General features: G+C 42.9%; 1 protein-coding gene across 2 annotated transcripts in view; it reads left to right on the top strand.

The window, feature by feature from the left end:
* Positions 1 to 18,972, top strand: part of VGLL4 (vestigial like family member 4) — an 85,766-nt gene that overhangs the window by 21,825 nt on the left and 44,969 nt on the right. The window contains exon 1 of one of the 2 annotated variants that reach the window (XM_017832752.1): positions 16,928 to 17,448. The exons of the other annotated variant lie outside the window; for it this stretch is intronic. Coding sequence (XP_017688241.1) covers positions 17,367 to 17,448 — 82 coding nt within the window. The 5' untranslated portion in view covers positions 16,928 to 17,366. Of the gene's footprint in view, positions 1 to 16,927; positions 17,449 to 18,972 lie in introns of those variants that run through there. 2 annotated transcript variants of the gene reach the window in all.

Genomic DNA, 18,972 nt, shown 5'->3' with positions numbered 1-18,972 from the left:
TCTTATCTCTCCTGGCTCTCCGCCACCTTCTCCGGCCAGTGTTGCTTCTGCTGCCGCTGCTGCTCTGCTCACAGTGAAGAACCATCCCCCAGTTCATAGCTACAGATACATAGTCCAGCTTAACACCGTTCCACGTCCCTGTAGCCCCCAACCGGGGCTGGGGGGCCCCAGAGGCCCCGAGGGGCTCAGAGCCCCTTCCTCATGGATCTACAACATGGCCACCTCTCCTCAACAACAACCCAAACTACAACTCTTCTCTTCTGTTCTGGTTGTGGTATGTTTACATTTTTGCAGGAGCGCCCATTGGACAAAACTTCAAAACTTCCAGGGGTTTCCACCCCTTGGGGTCTACCACTTTTCTTAGCCTCTGGGGGAAAATAAGATTCAAACCACTACACTTGGAAACCAATACACAAACCAACTTTGTGGAATTAGTGTAGACCCTTATGACAAAGTAGTGTCAGTTTAGTGAGTTTAGTCATATGATTAACATTAACATACAACCATATTAATTGATTCAAGCCTTCATAGGGTTTACTGCAGTTGCAGACCGAGATCAAGAATAAACTTTGTAATTGGAATGTTAGAGGAGTAGACACGTGTGTGAAGACAAGAACTTGATGCTTCTATTAGATTTTCTCTGTGCTTATTGCATTTGGGAGGCCTCACTGTCATCTGCTGACATCCTGCGCTCAGACCTGTGTGTCCACAACACTGTTGTGCTGAGTTTACAGTAAACAATATTGCACAATTTCTGGCCCTGGCATCCAAAGAGGCAGAATGTATTTTGCACATTTGTTATGCAACACAGTTAACTGAGTTGTATCACTTTTTTTATAGTAATTTTTTTCCTCAAAACTTTGCAAGCTGTCAGATATCTGATAACCTCTGACAGTGCTCAGATAGCATTTCTGATACTGAATTCCAAGCCAGCTGCTGTGCAGACTGGTGTGGCTAATTGGTTTCTTCGAGATTGTCTTTACTGCGCAGACATACATTCCTGACAGAAACTCAGTGTTCAAGGAAGCAAAGGAAACCTAAATCAAGTAGGATTTAGCCTGAGTTGGTTGACCTGTCTGGGAGTACAGAATAAAGCCTAAATTAGCCCAACAGAAATGATGTTGCTCCAATATCATTCTGTAATGTGATGACTGTCTTTTGTATTTGTCTAACTGGAGAGACGCATCAGTTTACCAATGCTTCTGAAACTCGAGAGCTCTGAGTGTTCAGTATTTGTTCAGTATGTGGAAAACCTGAGGAGAAAATGGTGTATAAAGATGAATCTACTGCTGCCTATCAGTAAATAAGAACGATCGGAGAATAGTGACCATGGTGGCAGCAGAGTCATCACCAGTTTGTGAAGATTGCGTTGAACTTTGAAAATTCATGTTCCACACGTACACATTTGTGTTCAGAGAAAAACAGCAGCAAGGTTGAGAAGGTGTATAGCTCAGAGAGAGATTTTCTTGGTGGTATAAAATTCAATAAAAATAAAAAATCAGGCAGCAGTTTTGACAGGGATGATGCGTTAGTCAGTTGTTATACACTGGCAGTTCAGTTGATCTGCTATTTTGTATTATTAGTGACATTAATTTACATTTGGCCTATCTGCTGCAGCCTGACAAAGTATAAAGCACTTACTGGCTTTGGAGTTGGAAGAATTATTCATCTAGGAAAATCTACTGGCATGGCTTCAGCACACTGTTTTTGTTCTTTTGGTGGCCCTATGAATGTACTGTTCCCTGTGGAAGTGATGTGTGCCCAGGGAGAGCTGTGTTGGTGTGTATATGTGATATAACTGGTAGTGTGTTTCCCTTTGTAGCTGAATCCTGCTGCTGCTAAGTCTGTAAGGTGAACTTTGATCTTGGCATCATCTGCACTGCAGATTTTTTCTAAGGCTGCTTGTCTTGTCAATGGTTATTCCCATGAACAGTAATTAATTCTAGTTATTGTGATGTTTGTGGATATGGAGTCCTCCTTTTGACTAGCTTTCTTTTTTTTGATCTTGGTGTATCTTATACACAAAGAAACTATGAAATGACACTTTTCTGAGACCAAAGTCAGGCTGTAGTTTTTTTAGTTGAAGTTAACGAGCAGACTGTGCTTAGCGAGATGTGCAAAGGTTCACAAGAATCCAAGAACGTCAGAAGATATGCAGTTCAACCAGCTTCCCGAGGCCTGTTGCAATGCTGGGCTTGCAAATCGGGATGTACAGACAGGAATTAGCTGCTTCACTCACTTAAAGAATCTGATTGACTTTGCAGAGGGTAAATGCTGCTTCACTTATGGGTGAGTTCAAATCTTTCTCACAGTCCCTGGAAGAATCCGAGTTTATATCCCCCATCAACAAAACTAAAGAGAGTATTTTGCAGAATGAGCACAGCTCAGAGCAAGGAAAAGGAGGTAAATACTCTACAAGTGCAGCACCAGGATTCTTTTAATAAAGGTTCTCTGCTGGCTGGTGACTTTTTAAATACGCTGTCAGTAAATTAACAGGTCAGACAGGTTCTGCCTGAAAAGAATATACAGACCAAGAGTTCTTTTATTTGTAATTATGAGAGTGGATGAAAGCAAGGTGTGGCCTTTGGCCCGGGAGGAGAGTCAGGATCTGACTAGCTTCTGTGCCTTCAGGTGAATCTCATCCTCCTGCCTGGGTTTCTCCAGCTGTGATAGAGATGTGATCCTTGCCTCAGGAGGAAGCAGAATATATTCACGTTTGCAAGGTTCCTTGCAGGTAGAAATTCTATGCACATAGTATTTCTAATATGTTGTCTGTATTACATGTTAGAAAACTAACCTGTTGAAAAATAAAAATCCTGATCACATGGCTTCAGTTTAGGTGCATTGTTTCTTCTCTTTGTGGAAAGTAACTGGAAAATATGTAATTCCGTCAATTTTGTTATGGATGTCCAGGTATCTGACTTCAGAGAAAGCTTAAGATGGTGAATTTTTCCTGAAATAGAAGATATCTACATGACTGAGTGCATTTGATGAATGAGACACCTAAGAAAAAAATGTATTTTGACAGTCTTTATCCATCCACACCGTTTAAAAGTTGTTGTATTTTGCCAAACCCAAACATTTTAGCACTTCGCAGTTGGGCTTCAGAAATGTTCAGTTAAAAAAAGTTTTAACTACTTTCAAGTTTTGAGCTCATGGATTCACTTCGAGGCCTGATTTACGTGACTCTTTTTTTTTTAATCCGTTAGAATTAAAAGCTGAAAAAAAAATAAAATGTGTGCAATGTCTTCAGATGCCCATGGGAGAAATGAGGCTTTGAGAAAAACATCAATGTTGCAAAACCTTGCAACATAAAGAACATGGGGAAAAAAGGGGCCAGGTCACTGCTAGATACCAGTTTTTTAGGAGCAGAGTCTCCTTATTTCACTTTACACGGTCTGTCAGAACACTCAGAATATGAAAGTAAACGCTGTTCTGGGCCACTCAGGGTTCTGTTCTGTCGGCCCTGTCATGGTTCTGCTACAGTTGATTTTTCCTTAAGACACACGTATGGAATACTTGGAAATGATCAGCTCCAGTGCTGTAGGTTTGACTCCTTGGTTCTGGGGGTGATTTGCATCCCGTGCAGGGCAGGTGTGGACAGGAGGGTGTGAGAGCCCTGCGGAGGAGCAGGGCTGGGCGCTGGCTCCAACTAGGCAGGCTCACCCTGCCCTCCAGCTCCAGGGAACAGCTCCTGTCGGCTCCTTTGGCACAGCCAGGGCACGGGGAGATGAGCTGGAGCTGGGGCTGGAGCTGGTTCCGCAGGGACACTTCAGGCTTTGTGTGGAGATCCCTCTTTGGGCTGTTTTTTTCTTTTAGATGCAGCTTTGCCACTGGGACGTTTAAACCCATTCTCCAAATGGTGGCAAAGGTGGGGCTCAGAGAAATAAAACGCTGGGAAAAGGGGAATGTCCACTGGTTTTACTTACTGGCTCCACTCTTTTAATTGCGAATTTGTACTTTGTACTTTGTAGGCTACAAATATGTGCAAAGACATTACAGGGTTTTTTAACGTGGTATGACAAATACATTCTCACTTATGGGAGGTGTGGTGAATTGTGTCACTAATCCACTTCCACTTTAGCCCCTGGCATTTATTTTGGTGGCAATATTTGCTTTGCTGTCTCTGATACAGGTTCTTAAGATTGTTTCATGGAGGATTTGATTTATGCATCTGTAGATAGAAAATAAGAATAATTTGAATTTTTCTTGATGGAAAATTGGAAAATAAAAATAATTTGAATTTGTCTTGTTTTAAGTGGTTTTACATTTCTTCTTCTTAATCCACTAAGTACCATTGTCAAAAGTATAAGAGCTTATAAGAACACAGAATAATTTAGTAGAGTATCTACTTGAATAAAGTGTGTGATAAAATTAAGCATTTCCACAAAAAAAAAAAAAAGAGAAACAAGGTCATCAACTCTCTTCAAGATGTATATTGCTAGGATTTTCTGTATTTGTTTAATTATGCCAATAGCATGCATGTGGGAATGTATTTCACATTAATTTTGTTTTAATAAACTGAAGCAATGATGGTATTGAGAAAAACGAACCTGGTTTTAGAAGTCATTATAGATACACACATGTATATACAGAACCTGTAACTTCACTCAGAGTGAGTTACTTATTGCCAAAAATAAGATAGGGAAAAATGCAGGAAATAATAGGGAAACCCCAGGAATTATTTTCTCCTTATTTATAAAAAGCTCACATTAATTTTGGTGATCTGTTTTAGAGGGGGGATTCGAAGGCTGACCTTTGTGTACTTTTTACTGCCCCTGTAAGAATCAGTTTAAGTTAAGGAGAAGCTCAGAGGTGTCGGTGCCCATATTTTGGATGTTTCTGTGGATCCTGGTCCTGGCAGCGTAGGGGAAGGAGCTGCTGGGCTCTGGTGTCTCCAACACTGAACTCCTCAGAGGTGAGATCGGGCAGAGAGAGGGGAAAGCAGAGCAAGGTGAGCTGTCTGAGTGCAGGGCGTGCTTTGGGAGGCAGCAGTGCATGTTGGCCGAAGAATACAGGAGCTGGGACTGGTTAGGCAAGAGTTTGGGACAAGCAGGTACTAGTCCAGGATCATTGAAAAGGGACATGGGAGTTGGAGGCTCAGGTGATAAGGCAGCCCAGGAAGGAGGGTGATGGGACAGGAGGAAAATGGGATGCGCAGGAGGGCTGGGAAGCATTTTGCCTGCTTGGTGGATATGAGGAGTTCAGCCTCACTCTTAACTTCTGTGGGTACTAGTTTTGTGGAACAGTGCTGGGGGGCAGTTCTGTTCTTTGCAACTTGCCCTGTTAGGGAGAGCCTATATGTTGAAATTTTGTGTTGAAGTTTTGAAATTTTGAAGATGGTGATTAAATTCAGCTTCTTTGTTAAAAATGCAGGGTATAGAGCACTCTTGACCATAAGCTGTTTTTTACTCAGGGCCATAGTCTCACTTGCTGAGAGGGACAGTGAAAGAACTATTTGATATTTAGGTGGTTTTTTCTGCATTGCTTAGTGTGGAACTTAAACTTTATTTCTGCCCACTGTCCAAAGCAAGCCCAACAGTCAGTATTGTTCAAGTCCTTGTAGGTTTTTGTGTGGCTGTGACTGTGGCTTTGTGGCAGCACAAACCTTTAATTAATATTCACAACTTTTTCGATATGATTCAATTCAATCATTATTCAGGACCAGAGCCAGTAAATCTTTCTTTACACAAAATGTGGTGAGGTCCTGTGGGAATAGAGCCTGCAAGGTAAGCAAGTGTGATCATGCAGTGGCAAAGCAGGGTTACCCCAAAAATCCCTTTCCTGGTATATTTTAACTTGTCAGTATTTGATTTTTACAATCACTATGATATCCTTTAAACATAGGATATGTTTCATAAGGCATGTCATGGAAATAGTAGGATGTCTCCAGCTCAGGATTTGTTGTTGTTGTATTGTTTTTTGTTTTGTAACCTTTTTGGTGCTACTTCTTTTAAAACAAAATCACGGCTGAAAATGCTGACAAAACCAGACTTCACCTGGGGGATGTGTGTGTGTGTGCATGCATTTTGGTGCCATGTGGCTCATGGAGCAGTTAGTCAGGGCAGCTCACACACCTTGGAGTCAGTCTTGCTTCCAGACCAATTACCAAGACTGACATAAACTCAGTTATGCTCAATATTAAGGTCATAAACTGAGAGCCTTTGATTTTAAGGATACAATATCATACTTTTGTGCATGGTTTAAATGCTTGTCAGTGCAGGTTGTGTCTATTTGCCTCTTCATTTATCGTTGTCTCAACAAATCAGCAGTTCAGGCCAGCGATGTGACTCCCTATTTAATTGTCGTGGCCCAGCCCGAGCAATCATTTTCATATGACAGTTCACTTTCTCTAACTTCTGGAAACAACAAGCCCAGAACTTTTGGCAATAATATGACTTCATGTAATTAGCTCAGCTTACCTCCTACCACTGTTGTTTTTTTTTTTCTCCTTACTTAGGGGCTGGGATCTGTCTATAGGGGAATTTTATCTGCAGTGGAGTCTTTATCAGAAGGAATTGCTGGGACCATTTCCTCTTTAGCCACAAGTCCTGTTACAAAATAATGCCTTTTTTGCCCTCTCCTCTTGAAGGAGGAGTATGTGAACTCCAGTATACCCAGGATGACTCTCTCTTTTTCTAGCACTTTGGGAAGAAGATGGTGTATCACTGGGTTAGTAGAAGCAAACATTGCTTATCTTGAGTCCCTGTTCCTGTAGCTGAGAGTACCTGTAGCTCAAGAGAAAGGAAATAAAAGGTCAAAAGGAAAAGGACCAAGATAAAGAGAGAGAAGGTAGTGCGAGGCTAAGAGTGTGACCTGTGACTTCATGTTTGGGGTATCAGTATCCTAGGATTGTGTATCTTTTGGTGTTGTGCGTGCTTGGGCCTGTCCTGTGGCTCCAGGGCTGGCAGCAACCAGAAGCTGAGGAGCTGAGGCTGCTTTGGAGGGGAACAGGCAGAGGGGATTTTAAAGCCTTGGTTATGAAGTATTACACTTGGGGTGGGGAGGGCTGGGAATTTGTGGTGAGGGAGGATGGGAGGCTCTGGGTAAGTTGGGGTTGATGAGAAAAGTAGGTTCTTAGTGCAGGAAGAGAAGGATGGAATTTAGGGCAGTTGGAGAACAAATCTGGAGTAAGGGTGTTGAGATGGTTGGAAGGAGACAGAGAAGCTTGTAGATAAGTGAAAGAGAATGATAAAATGGGAAACACTTTAAAAGGCTGAGGAAGTTTTGGGGATGTTATATTTGTCTTGCTTGAGAGGCAGTGAATAGAGTTGAGCACAACCTGACACATGGGCAGTGTTCATCAGAGGGGAAGTTTGGAGACTTTATGGTAAATGAAAACCTAACATTTGGGTTTAAAATGGCATTTTTAGCACTGCAGTTTGGAAGCCCCATGTTGCTGTTACACTTTCCATGCTGTGCAATGGTCCCTTCTATTAAAGGTGGTGAGTGATCCTCATGAGCACTGTGTTCCCCAAGAAAAGCAGGGAAGCTACAGGAAAGACATGTAAGTATAGAATTGGTGGTTTTGTCAGAAAGCTGGAAGTTAATAACAAATAAGTGTCCTTTTAATGCAAATCGTGAAAAATTTATTTAATCCTTCTTGTTTCTGTTTCATTTTGAAGTGAAAACATCAAATGCACAAGAAAAGCTAGTGTCGATAGATAGTTTTGATTGAGAATTTCCAGCAGTCTCTGAGTTTCAGACTAAAAATTACCCTTTTGGAAGGCAAAATTTCTTGCCTTGTGTGAACCTGTAGAATTGGAAATGGTAACTTTGACCCATTGGAAAAAGGAGGATTTCAGCTTCCTGTTCACTGTTAGTACTTTTCACGGGTGGAAAGCAGGAATGTTTGAAGCTGATGGTTGTTTTTTGGAACAGGAAGAGCTCGACTGCTTTTGTGAGGTTTTCCCTTATACAGGGGCTGACAGGGGTGTTATTTCTCTATTTCTGAGACCTGTGAATTTGTGCTTATGGACAGTGAGGGCACCCTCTGCAGTAGGCAGCGGAATTAGTACAATTTTTAACATTCCACATGCATGTTACATAACATGCACATATGTGTGTGTATGTGTGTGTGTAAATCCTATACAGCTACAACATATTCTTTCTTGTAACGCTGCTTTAAACAATGCAACAGCAACACTTCATGGTTCTTTTTTCTTATTTTCTTCTATTTGATCTGGAGGACATCCATCAGGATCATGAGCAAAGGTGCTGTTCTCTGGCTGGCTGGGGTTTTATGAGCACTACAGTTTGGGATAAGTGAGAGTGTGTTTAGGGTTTGGGGTTTTTTTTCTTAATGTGGTAAAAACCAACTTACTGCGGTCAAATACTTTAAAAATATTAGAGAATAAGACCTTCGGTTGGAAAAGAATAGTCTTAAAACTTCAGTGAAATTTCATTTTAAGTTAATGAAGTAGATTGTAAGTTATAAAATTGGGATCTGTAATAGATACTTACTAATATTTTCATCTTAACATTTAGGATAAGTAATTGCTTTAACATTTAGAAGCCAAATTAAATTTGTTTCATAAGAAAAGTTGTGATTGATTTTGCTACATGGGATAGCATTGGGATTTTATCTCATTTATAAGGCTGTTGCCTGGGTTACTGTAATATTTAGTCTGTGTGCAAGTAAGGTCAGCTCCACAGATCTACATATGTCAACATCAAAGCTCAATTAGGCCCTGTGTGTGTGTATATGTATGTATTTATATATATATCTTATGTCTCACCAAACAAGCTGTAAGGGGAAATGTTTTCAAAGACTTTAGTAATCTTAGAGCTCTTTGCTTTATTTCTAAACCCTGTAATTAGTGGGTTCTGGAAACTGGATTTGCTTCTTCCCAAAGCTGAGGGATATGCACAGTAATTTTGAAATCTAACCTCTAAACATGGGCTGGCTCCTAACTTTTCTAAGTTAAAAGTATTTGAGATGCCTCAGCATCAAGCTGGTTTAGAATTGGCTTTTTTCTTTAATACTCTCTCATTTTTTTATCTTCTCATTTCTCATATTGGAAGAACATGAAGTGTTTCCTTTGCCCTGTTAGCACAGTAGCAGGGCATGGCAAAGTTAGCAGCACTTCACTGTTTGCATCTGGAGGCTCCAGTGGTGTTTGAGACTCTTTGTAGATCAATTTTAATTATGATTATCATCAGCCCTTCAGAAATTTATATTAGCAGGCAAATAACAGGAAAGATTATCAAGTTTTTAATTAGCACATAACAATTTTTCAGCCTAGATAAACTACACTTATCTGTTATGTATTCTAGCTGCATTATTGAAGTGTTGTCAGCCCAGCTTAAGAGAACAAAAAGATAAAAACGCCAGCAAATTGTGAATTGCAAGTTACCATTCAGAAATGAAAAAAAATCTTGGTAAACCTGATCTCAAGCCTGCTGCTCACTTTGAGCATGCATTCAGGGAATGAGGTCAGGATAAATCAGGTGCTATTGAGTTTTCTCATTTGTGTTCCACCTGGTAGCATTTGGAGTGATCCTCTGCTTCATTCCCTCGACTGCCCCACGGCCTTTGGCAGGTGCGAAATAGTTCTGGAGGTCAGAAGGAACAGCAGATCGTGTGCTTTCCAAGCCCCTGCTCACCATCAATTAAAAGCTTTTAAAAGCACTTTAAGCTTGGAAACAACCAGGAGTTACAGCTTTTGTGCCACAGCCAGAGAAAATAAGGTGATGGAAGGACACGGCTCAAGTCCTGGGTCAGTGTGATCCCACTGATGGGAGCGAAGTGGCTCCTTGCAGTTGCCAGCTGTGTCTTTTTGGAGACACAAAGTACCTGCTGGAGCAGCAGCTGCTCCTGGAGGCCTCACAGAGGACCTTTGTGCCCATTTTATATAGTCACCCATGGAGCTAAATGTCACTATTGCCAAAAAAACCCCCCAAACCCAAGTGGGAGCTCAGAGAAGACTTGCCTGTGCCCTGCCTTGGGCCCTGGATTTTCTGTCCCCTCACCCTGTCCTCAATTGCCATGTGAAAATGGGCTGTGGTATGAGAGCAGGTGTGTTTAGTTTGGGGTAGAAGGCAAATGGCTTTCTGAGGATGATGGGGGGAGGGGAACTGAAAGGTAGAGGGTTCTTGCTGATGAGGACAGGATTTAATTAACCAAAAAGCTTTGTGAGTTGTTAAGTGCCTCAGAGTTTTTTGATCTGATATGAAATGGCTGGTTCTAAATCTAAATATTTACAAATAAGTGATCTGAATTTTTTATTTACATTCACAGTGATATGCTGTTTAAAATCTGTGTCTTCAAAAAACTAATACAGAATGAGATCTGCAGTACAGCAAGATATTTTTAAAAAACTAATAATAAAAATCCAGCTGCCAGACAAGCCATTACCATCCATTCCTGGGCCCTAGAAGAGCTTGCAACTCCAGATATTCTTGGGTATCACTATATTTTTGGTTTCTCTGGGATTTTTTTCAGTGGCAAATGGAGCCAGGGTGCCTGCTGGCTTGGTCCTGCTGGGAATAGAGTGATTCCTAACATAAGTTACCCAGCAGTTTGTGAGTCCAGTACACATACACAGTCATAAACAGAATTCCTTACTAGATAATACTGTGTTTGGGTTTTTGAAGCAATATTGAGTAAGGTAGGGTATGACAATAATGAAAGAATATACGAATTACTTTGTTACAACTTAATATTGGGTGAAAGTTTACTGTTTCATTTTTGAGAAGCTCCACTGATAATAGCAACAACATCTTTTGTGTTCTATAATGTCTGGCATGTTTTTGAAACCTTCAGCTAGCGAAGGACAGGTAAAACAAGAAGACAAGCACTAACTTTATTCAGAGTTGGTCTAACTGGTAGGGCTTTTTTCTTTGTTTTTTTAAGGCTGTGAAAGGAAGCAGGTAGTTTGTGATTAAAATCTATTTGCAATGTACCCTTATGATTAAAAAAAAAAAAAGAAGAGTCCACATCTGAAAGAATGTGTGTTTTGATACCTTCTGTTCACTGGTGCAGTTGTCAGTACTTAATGCTTCATAAGAAGTGTATAAAGTTGGTATGTTTTGTGGTATCTGACTCACTGAGCGGAGCTGAGTTGTCTTTTGCTCTCTGTGGGTGTCAGAGGCACAGCTGTGAGATAGCTGCTTGCAGCTATCAAAGGAACTTTGAATGTCATTTTTCTTATAATGCATCTCTGAACTTCCTGTGTGTTCAATCCATTTTAAATGTGTTTCCTCATCAAATCTGAATGTATTTCAAAGCAAACAACCCATCTCGCTTCAAGGAGAATTTTTGTTTTGTTTTTCCCTGTGAAATGTATTCTAACTGAAATATAAGAATTGAGGTGTGAAGCGCAGCAGTTTTGCAGTGGAGTGCACGGAAGAAGAAAAGCAACCTTTTTTCTTCAGGCACATCGCCACCTAGCAGCTGGCAACTCAAAATTGCTCATTTCTTAGTTAAAGAAAAAAGGTAAAACCTGTTTTTAAGTGCTTTATTCCTCCACTACCTCCTTGGTGCATATTGAGGTATCAGTAGATGCGGTGTCCTGACCTCAGGAGCTGCAGCAGATAATTGTCCACTCAAAAATGGAATTATACTGAACAGCACTGCATGGTCACACAGACACACCAGAGTGTGTCTCACCTCTATAAAGACTATTTTTTCTCTCAGTTGCAAAATCGGTCACTGTATAAATAGCTGCTCTTTACTGATGATCAAGGCTGAAATTTCAGTTGTTTCTCTTTTGTGGTGTCCATTCTTGTCCAGTGATGCCATTTTCCCACTGAAAGATGTTGTGTGGTGTGGAGTGGAGGCCAAGCTGATAAAACTGCACCAAAGCCATTTTCTCAATCTCTTCAGCACTACTGCCTGAGGCAGCAGCAAGTGTGAGAATAAAGAGGGAGGAGAGGGTGGGAAGGGCAATGGTCCATTGGCTGAGGGCAGCGAAGGAAAGGCAGACAGCAGAGCTCGGTGGTAGCTTGCTTGAAAACATTTGTTCTAAAGCAGCTCAGTGTATGTTTAAGTGCTGTCAAAACCATATAAGCTCTTACTGTCAAGTCTGATATTATAGACTTGATATATTAAGGATTTTTTTCTCTGCAAAAATTCAAGTAGCGAATATGTACAATTGTACCTCATTGCACTCTACAGCTTCTTCATGAGGGGAAGAGGAAGGGCAGGCACTGATCTTTTCTCTGCGTGGACCAGTGACAGGACTCAAGGGAATGGCCTGAAGTTCTGTCAGAGGAGGTTTAGGCTGGACATTAGGAAAAGGTTCTTCCCCCAGAGGCTGGTTGGGCACTGACCAGGCTCTCCAGGGCAGTGGGCACAGCAGCAAGGCTGCCAGAGCTCCAGGAGGGTTTGGATGATCCTCTGGGGCACAGGGGGTGACTCTTGGGGATGGGCCTGTGCAGGGCCAGGAGTTGGACTCGATGATCCTTGTGGGTCCCTTCCAGCTCAGCATATTCTGTGGCTCTGTAAGTTTTATATGAAGTCCTATTATTGCTCAAATAAGGCAGGCCTGTGTGTTTTTATCATGGAGAAGTTTTATCAGCATTAGGAACCAGTGACTCAATAACACTCATGACATGCACTGTAACTCTTTGGAAAGGTAAGTTTCTCAAGCTCTTTTTAAATCTGAAAAATGCTTTGTGGTTCTCCTCAGCTGTTGGTACGTCCATAGCAGTGCTTTCGTTGGGGCAGATGTTTGCTTTCAGATTGCCTTTCTTTGATCTGCATCACAGAGGGGTCTTGGCCATGGACTAGATGTGTTCAGATGAAAAGAAGCTGGGAGAAGTGCAGTGAGGGTGCCCCTGATGTGCTCCAGCTGCTGAGGGGACATTGGTCTGTCTGTCTGAATAAAAGCCAGATCAGGGAAAACGTGTGGAGCTGAGAAGGTTGAGTCCACTGTTCCAGGTGCTTCACACCTCTGTATGCTCCGAGAGAGAATTTGGTATTTTCTTATCGTGAGAACTGTAGAAGGGCACAGAAATCTTTCAAACTCCACCCTAATGCATGGACTAATTCAGGTGTCTGCCTATGGAGGGGGCTTGGAACTAGATGATCTCTAAGGTCCTTTCCAACCCAAACTATTCTATGACTAACTGGCAAAAGACACTTTTAGTCACCTGGGTTTGACAATGGTGATTTTTCTACTCATTAGAACCATCTTTTTTTTTTCCTGTATTTTGCTATCCTTGCTTCAGTACACTTCTGTGATAGGACATCCTTGTGTGAAGACTGAATTTGCTTTCCTGTACTAAAGCGAACCAGAAGATCACTATCTATCTGCTATGTGGGATAATTAGAATCAACTCCCATGTGAAGTCCCCGGTGATTCCAAGCCCTGTGGATTTCCTGTTACCTCTAGGGGATGCTGTTGTGTTAAAGTTCTAGTGTTTTAACATTTGATCTATAGATCTGGGTGTTTATCTACCTGACCGAAGGAAAAAATGTGCAATCCTGTGGGAAGTACTCCAACTAGCATGAAGCAGAGATACTACAGCTTGTAACTGTGTTTGCAACGATCAATATGTAGAAGAACAGAAGGAACTTAACAAAGGTCCTGGGGGATGTTAATAGCTTGTTTTTCAGTGTAGGTTCCATCCAACCTGCTGATGCATTGATTATTGATTGCAGTTCAGTGGAAGGTCTCTCAGACGGGTGAAGTGTTTGATGAACAATCAACACCTGTTTAGAGCAATCTGGATCAAGGATTTGTTGACAGGAACCAAGTACTTTATAGTGACCTTGGCAGTATTTAAAGTTAATGTCTGCTGGACTTGAATTTGTTGAGCTGATAAGTTTTCTTTCGAAGAAGGGGTTCCTATGAATGGATTTTGGATTTAAAATATAATATAAGAGATACATTTACATTGATAATTCCCCCCACCCATTATTTCACTAGGCATTACCTTATTTTCAGCGTAGATATTTTAATTTAGAAATTCATAAAGCTCCCAGTATTTGGTACCAGTTTATTATTATTTATTGTGAAACATCTGAGTTGTTCATTACACAACATTTGACAAGTCCAATCAGAGTGTACTGTGCTGCTGAAAGCCATTTCACATGACAGTGATCATTACTGCCTAAAAACCTGTACACCGGTGACAACTGGTCTCATAAAGAAGAATTAACTTATTTTTTGGTGTCTGGACAGCACTACTGAGTATTCAGTGGTTTGTAGGCAACACCTAACCATGCTTTTCCAAACAGCTTGAAGAAATATATATCCTTGAATATAGAGGAGAATTCATATTGGCCTTGGAACTGTTATGCCTGTGTGTAGCTAGCACAGTGTGCACACCCTGTCTTGTAGGCCCGTGCTCTAAAGGAGCGTAGAAAAACAGTGTTTTCTTTTCTTCCTTGTCACCTGCACCTCTCAGAAAGATTTAAGCATTTTAAATTGGAAAAATTAAATACTTTTCTTATCCTTCCTAAGTATCCAATAAAAGTGTAGCATTAGTTTAAATTCAGGGGTGCTCTCTATGTTAAAAACTGTACATATCAAAATATTGTCCCCAAAATATTTTGTATACTTATGTAAGAAACTTGCATTTCGTGGTGAAAAAATGCGCCTCTCTTTTGTTAACGTTGTAGATGGGGATTTTTATTGCAGTTTATATCTTAAAGGGCTAAGATCTCTCAGTGCCTTTATTAGATAGCTGGTTTAATTTGATGCAATGGTGTAGAATATCTTTGAGTATGCACAATGTGGTCTGCTATGCAAAACTTCCAGGCCCCTACTTAAAAATCGTAATGAGCTTTTCATTATTAAAAAATATTTCTCTTTCTAGAAAATACTATGGGCTACTTTGGTCTGCCTGGTTGCAACTTTTGCAGTAACAAATCCTGTGAGGTGAAAAAACAACTGCAACCTTTTTATTAGGTACCATCCAAGAAAAGTGCTGTTACCTCAGCATTAAGTACCCATAAGTTTTTATACCATGTTAAAGTAGTGTAGATTAATAGCATTTCCAATTAGGAGAGTGCCCTTCTTGTATAGAAATAGTCAATAAAGGGCTTCTTAACCTTCAGCTCCCCAGCCATTCGGGGGCTTTGCTTCTTGCTCTGTTGAATTCAGCACTGTTAGTGGCCATTCTCCTTCAGCTGAAGCACGTAGGTAGGTAACACACAGGACTGCCTTGTGTATCTCAAATGAGGAGAAACCTTATTTAGGTTCTAGGCAGTCTTCCTTAGAAGATTCAGTAGATACCAGTAGTAAATTTAAGTAAACTAGCTACCTTGTTTACTGAAATACCCAGAGCATTCAAGCAGTAATTTTCAAAATGCCATCACCAAATGGGACTCCACGAGTTGCCTCTGTCATGTTGCATCTTCCCCTTCTCTAACAGAGGGAAGAAGTTCTCAGGGTGGAAATGAAAATGTTTTACTGGTTCTCACTGTCTGCTCTCATGTGTATGATGAAGATTCTCCATCCCAGAGAGGCAGGGATGAGCCTCCAAGCCTAAGAGGGCAGAGGGAAGATTAGGACTCCATTAGCTTTTTTTGTTTTTACACCATGTTCTTGGACCAAACTTCCCCAGTGTCTGTCTTTCCTATCAGCCCAGACGTCAGGTGCTGATGGGCTGCAGGAAATGCAGACTGATGCCCATAGGGATAGCACATGCTTACACCCATGCAAATGTTCTGCCCTCTCAGGATGAGTCACACACATCTGTATAAGCAGCCAGAGCCTTTATGATCAAGGTTGGGAGTGCAGAATGAGAGACCACATCCTGAGATGAGAGGACTGCAGCACCAATCTCCATCATTTCTGTCATCTAACTGGAGCTGTTAAAGATCCAGAGCCCAGAATGTTTAACCGCTAATAGCCCTTAAAAAATCCAATGTGGCTGTGCCCTGACAGAATCGTAGCAATGTGTGCAGTGCCTGTTTACATGCATAGGCAGAAACCTTTTTAAATTATATATATAAATTATATACATGGGAAAATGGCCACTGTTCCTCGCACCTTTAATTTTAATTGTCTTTTTAGTTCCTGTGATTCCACTTATCGTTCCAGTGATACCATTCTGTGATTCTAGAGCTGCTGTTCTGCCCTGTTACTGTAAGGCACCACCATTTTTCACTGTAAGGCATATTTGAGGCCGTGCTAGGGAATGAAATAGGCATTGAAGAGTCAGAATTAGTTTAAAATAGAAGGCTCAGCATCTGACCAAAACGTTGCTGTGTACCGGTGTTCTTTCCGGTTACTGCAAAGCATCATCATTTCTGTCATCTAACTGGAGCTTTGGCAGCTGCTAAAGATCCACAGCCCAGAATGTTTAACCGCTAATAGCCCTTAAAAAAATCCAATGTGGCTGTGCCCTGACAGAATCGCACCAATGTGTGCAGTGCCTGTTTATATGCATAGACGGAAACCTTTTAAAACTATATATATGAACTATATACACGGGGAAACGGCCACTGTACCACGCGCCTTTAATTTTAATTGTCTTTCTCATTTCTATGATTCCATTTATCATTCCTGTGATAGCATTCCGTGATTCCAGGGCTGATGTTCTGTCCTGTTGCTGTAGAACCACATTATTTTTCACGGTAAGGCACTGGGGTGTGAGACGGTGCTAGGGAATGAAGCAGGAGCTGAAGAGTCAGGATTAGTTTTAAACAGAAGATCAGCATCCGGCCCAAAAGTTGCTGTGTGCTGGCTTGTGCCCGTGCCCGTGCCCGTGCCCGTGCCCGGAGGAGGCCCCTCAGCTCCGCGGCTGCGGCTTCCTCCCTTTCCACCCGCCGCCTCCTCCTCCTGGGCGGTGTTTCCTGTGAGCGCCGCTCTGACGCGGCCCCGGGCCGGCCCTCCCTCCTCCTCCAGCCCCCCCGCCCCAGCTCCGACACTGGGCGCTTTTTGGGCTGATCTGGTGCACAAAGCATCCCCAACATCCCAGCGGCCGCGCGTGCGCGGGAGGCGGGCCGGGACCGGGGCCGGGGCCGGGATCGGGATCGCGGTGGGGATCGGAGCGGGGCCCCGGCGGGCAGTGCCGGGCACTGCCGCTGTCAGCGCCGGCGCTTGCAGCGGGTTCTCCCGCCGGGAACTGCCCTCCCTTCTCTCCCCTGCCGCCTTTTCCCGACGGGTTTGCTTTGCTTTTCCACTTTTTTTTTTTTTTTAAACAAACAAACAAGCAAACAAACTTGAAAAAAGCATTGGGAAGCCCTCGCACAGCCCGTCCCCGTCCCCGCTGCGCGTTACCCCTCGGCGGGCTGGCAGAGGAGCGTGTGCGGTGGAACCCACGCTCCCCGTCCCGACCCGCTCCAGGCTGGGCCTCGCGCTGCTGGAGTTTGGGAGCCGGGAAAGCCTCGGCGCCGTCTGCCCGGCCGCCTCCCCCTCCCTGAGCCCGGGCCAAAGCGAGCGAGCCGGTCCTCTCCGCCAGCTCGATAAATGCTGTTTATGAGGATGGACCTGTTGAACTACCAGTACTTGGACAAGATGAACAACAATATCGGCATCCTGTGCTACGAAGGTAATGGTGCCTTTTCACGGGAGGGTAATGGATCCCTTCCACGGGAAGGCAGCGCTTCCCTTCCACGGGGGGTGGAATGGATCCCTTCGCCGAGCGCTGTTTGCTGTTGTTTGTCAGCGGGAGTGTTCCCTCTGGAGATCGGCGGTGTGGGACACCCCGCGGGCTGTTGTCAGAGCTTTGAGGGCAGGAATTTCTTTCTCTTCATTTGGTTTTTCTATTCTTTTTTTACAAGACGAGTTTCCAGCGGCAACTTTACTTTTTCCTACAGGCAGGATTGCTCAGACCGTAGGCCCGCGGTGCGGGTGGGGGTTTGTCCGTCGCTCCCGGAGCTGTGGGAGAAGCGGTGCGAGGACGGGCGAGTTCCCGCGTGGGTCCCTCGGCGTTGCCCGACACGGCTCGGTGGCCAGGCCGGGCCCCGCCGTGTCCCCCTCGGGGCCGTGTCCATTGTTCGGCCGCTCTGTCCCCTCCTCTCCTCCCCCAGCACCGCCCCGCGCTCCGGCCCCCGCCGGGAATTACACAACGCGGGTTGTGCTCCTGGAACCCGGCGCTGAGTTCCCCTGGTGTCGCCTCCATCCAGGGTAGGCTGGCGCTTGCTCTGCACACTGTCAGCATTCAGAGCCCTGTTGGGAAGGCGCCTGAGGTAACAGGGCAAAATCAGTTTCTTAATCTAGTGGAGTTTTTCTCTACGTGCGTCTCGAAGAAGCGGTTATGGCTTGGCTTTGCCTGGAAAGAAAGGCACCACAGAGCTAATTCAGCTTGGCAGTAGAACTGTTTTTGCTGTAGCCACACACAAGCACTGCAAATTTTTTTTTTTTTCTTTCTGATTCAGCAGAAACATTTTCCATGTTCGTTTGGAAAATTATCTTGCTGTAGTTGTCAGGAATGAAACAATATAGAGTATACATAGGCCCAGGAGATATCTGTTCATACTCCAGGCCAGGCCAGGCCAGAACACAGGGAGCTGAATCTCACTTTGGAAAATAGTCTTTTCTATCACTAAACCAGCATGGCCACATTTCTTCCCTTCAGGAAGTGGAGTGGCTCCCTGATGAACTGTTAATATCTTTGTTTCTTTTTATTTTGGTTTCTTTCTTCTTTTTCTTTCCTGCATGAATAGGTATATATTCGTTTGAATGAAGCTCTTTTACAGAAGATTGAGCTGAAAAATATAGAGCTGGGGTTCAATGGAGTTGAATTTCGAACCTCTTTCTTATCCTTTCTTTATTAGCACAAGAAAACTAGTTTTAAAGAAAATAAATAAAGAAGAACAACTTTCAGGAAACTAACTTCTTCATTGCTCTCTACAGTAACCAGTATTTTCTTTGGAAACAATCAATAACTTCTGATGAAGGCCATAGCATTGTACACAGAACTTTATTTATGTAGTTTCTGAGTGTTTTGTTGACTAAGTTTGTTGACCTGTAATTTTGGCTCATTAGTTCAATTCATTGTAATTATGCCTAGTATTTATGGAAGATTCTTTCCAGCCCCTTTTCCCCCTACCCTTTTCTCCAGTAATTGTTA

Source organism: Lepidothrix coronata, unplaced genomic scaffold (genome assembly GCF_001604755.1).
Source record: "Lepidothrix coronata isolate B3197 unplaced genomic scaffold, Lepidothrix_coronata-1.0 Scaffold205, whole genome shotgun sequence".
NCBI lineage: Eukaryota > Metazoa > Chordata > Aves > Passeriformes > Pipridae > Lepidothrix > Lepidothrix coronata.
The sequence above is the reverse complement of the archived record's forward strand: the minus strand, read 5'-3'. Positions and strand labels throughout refer to the sequence as shown.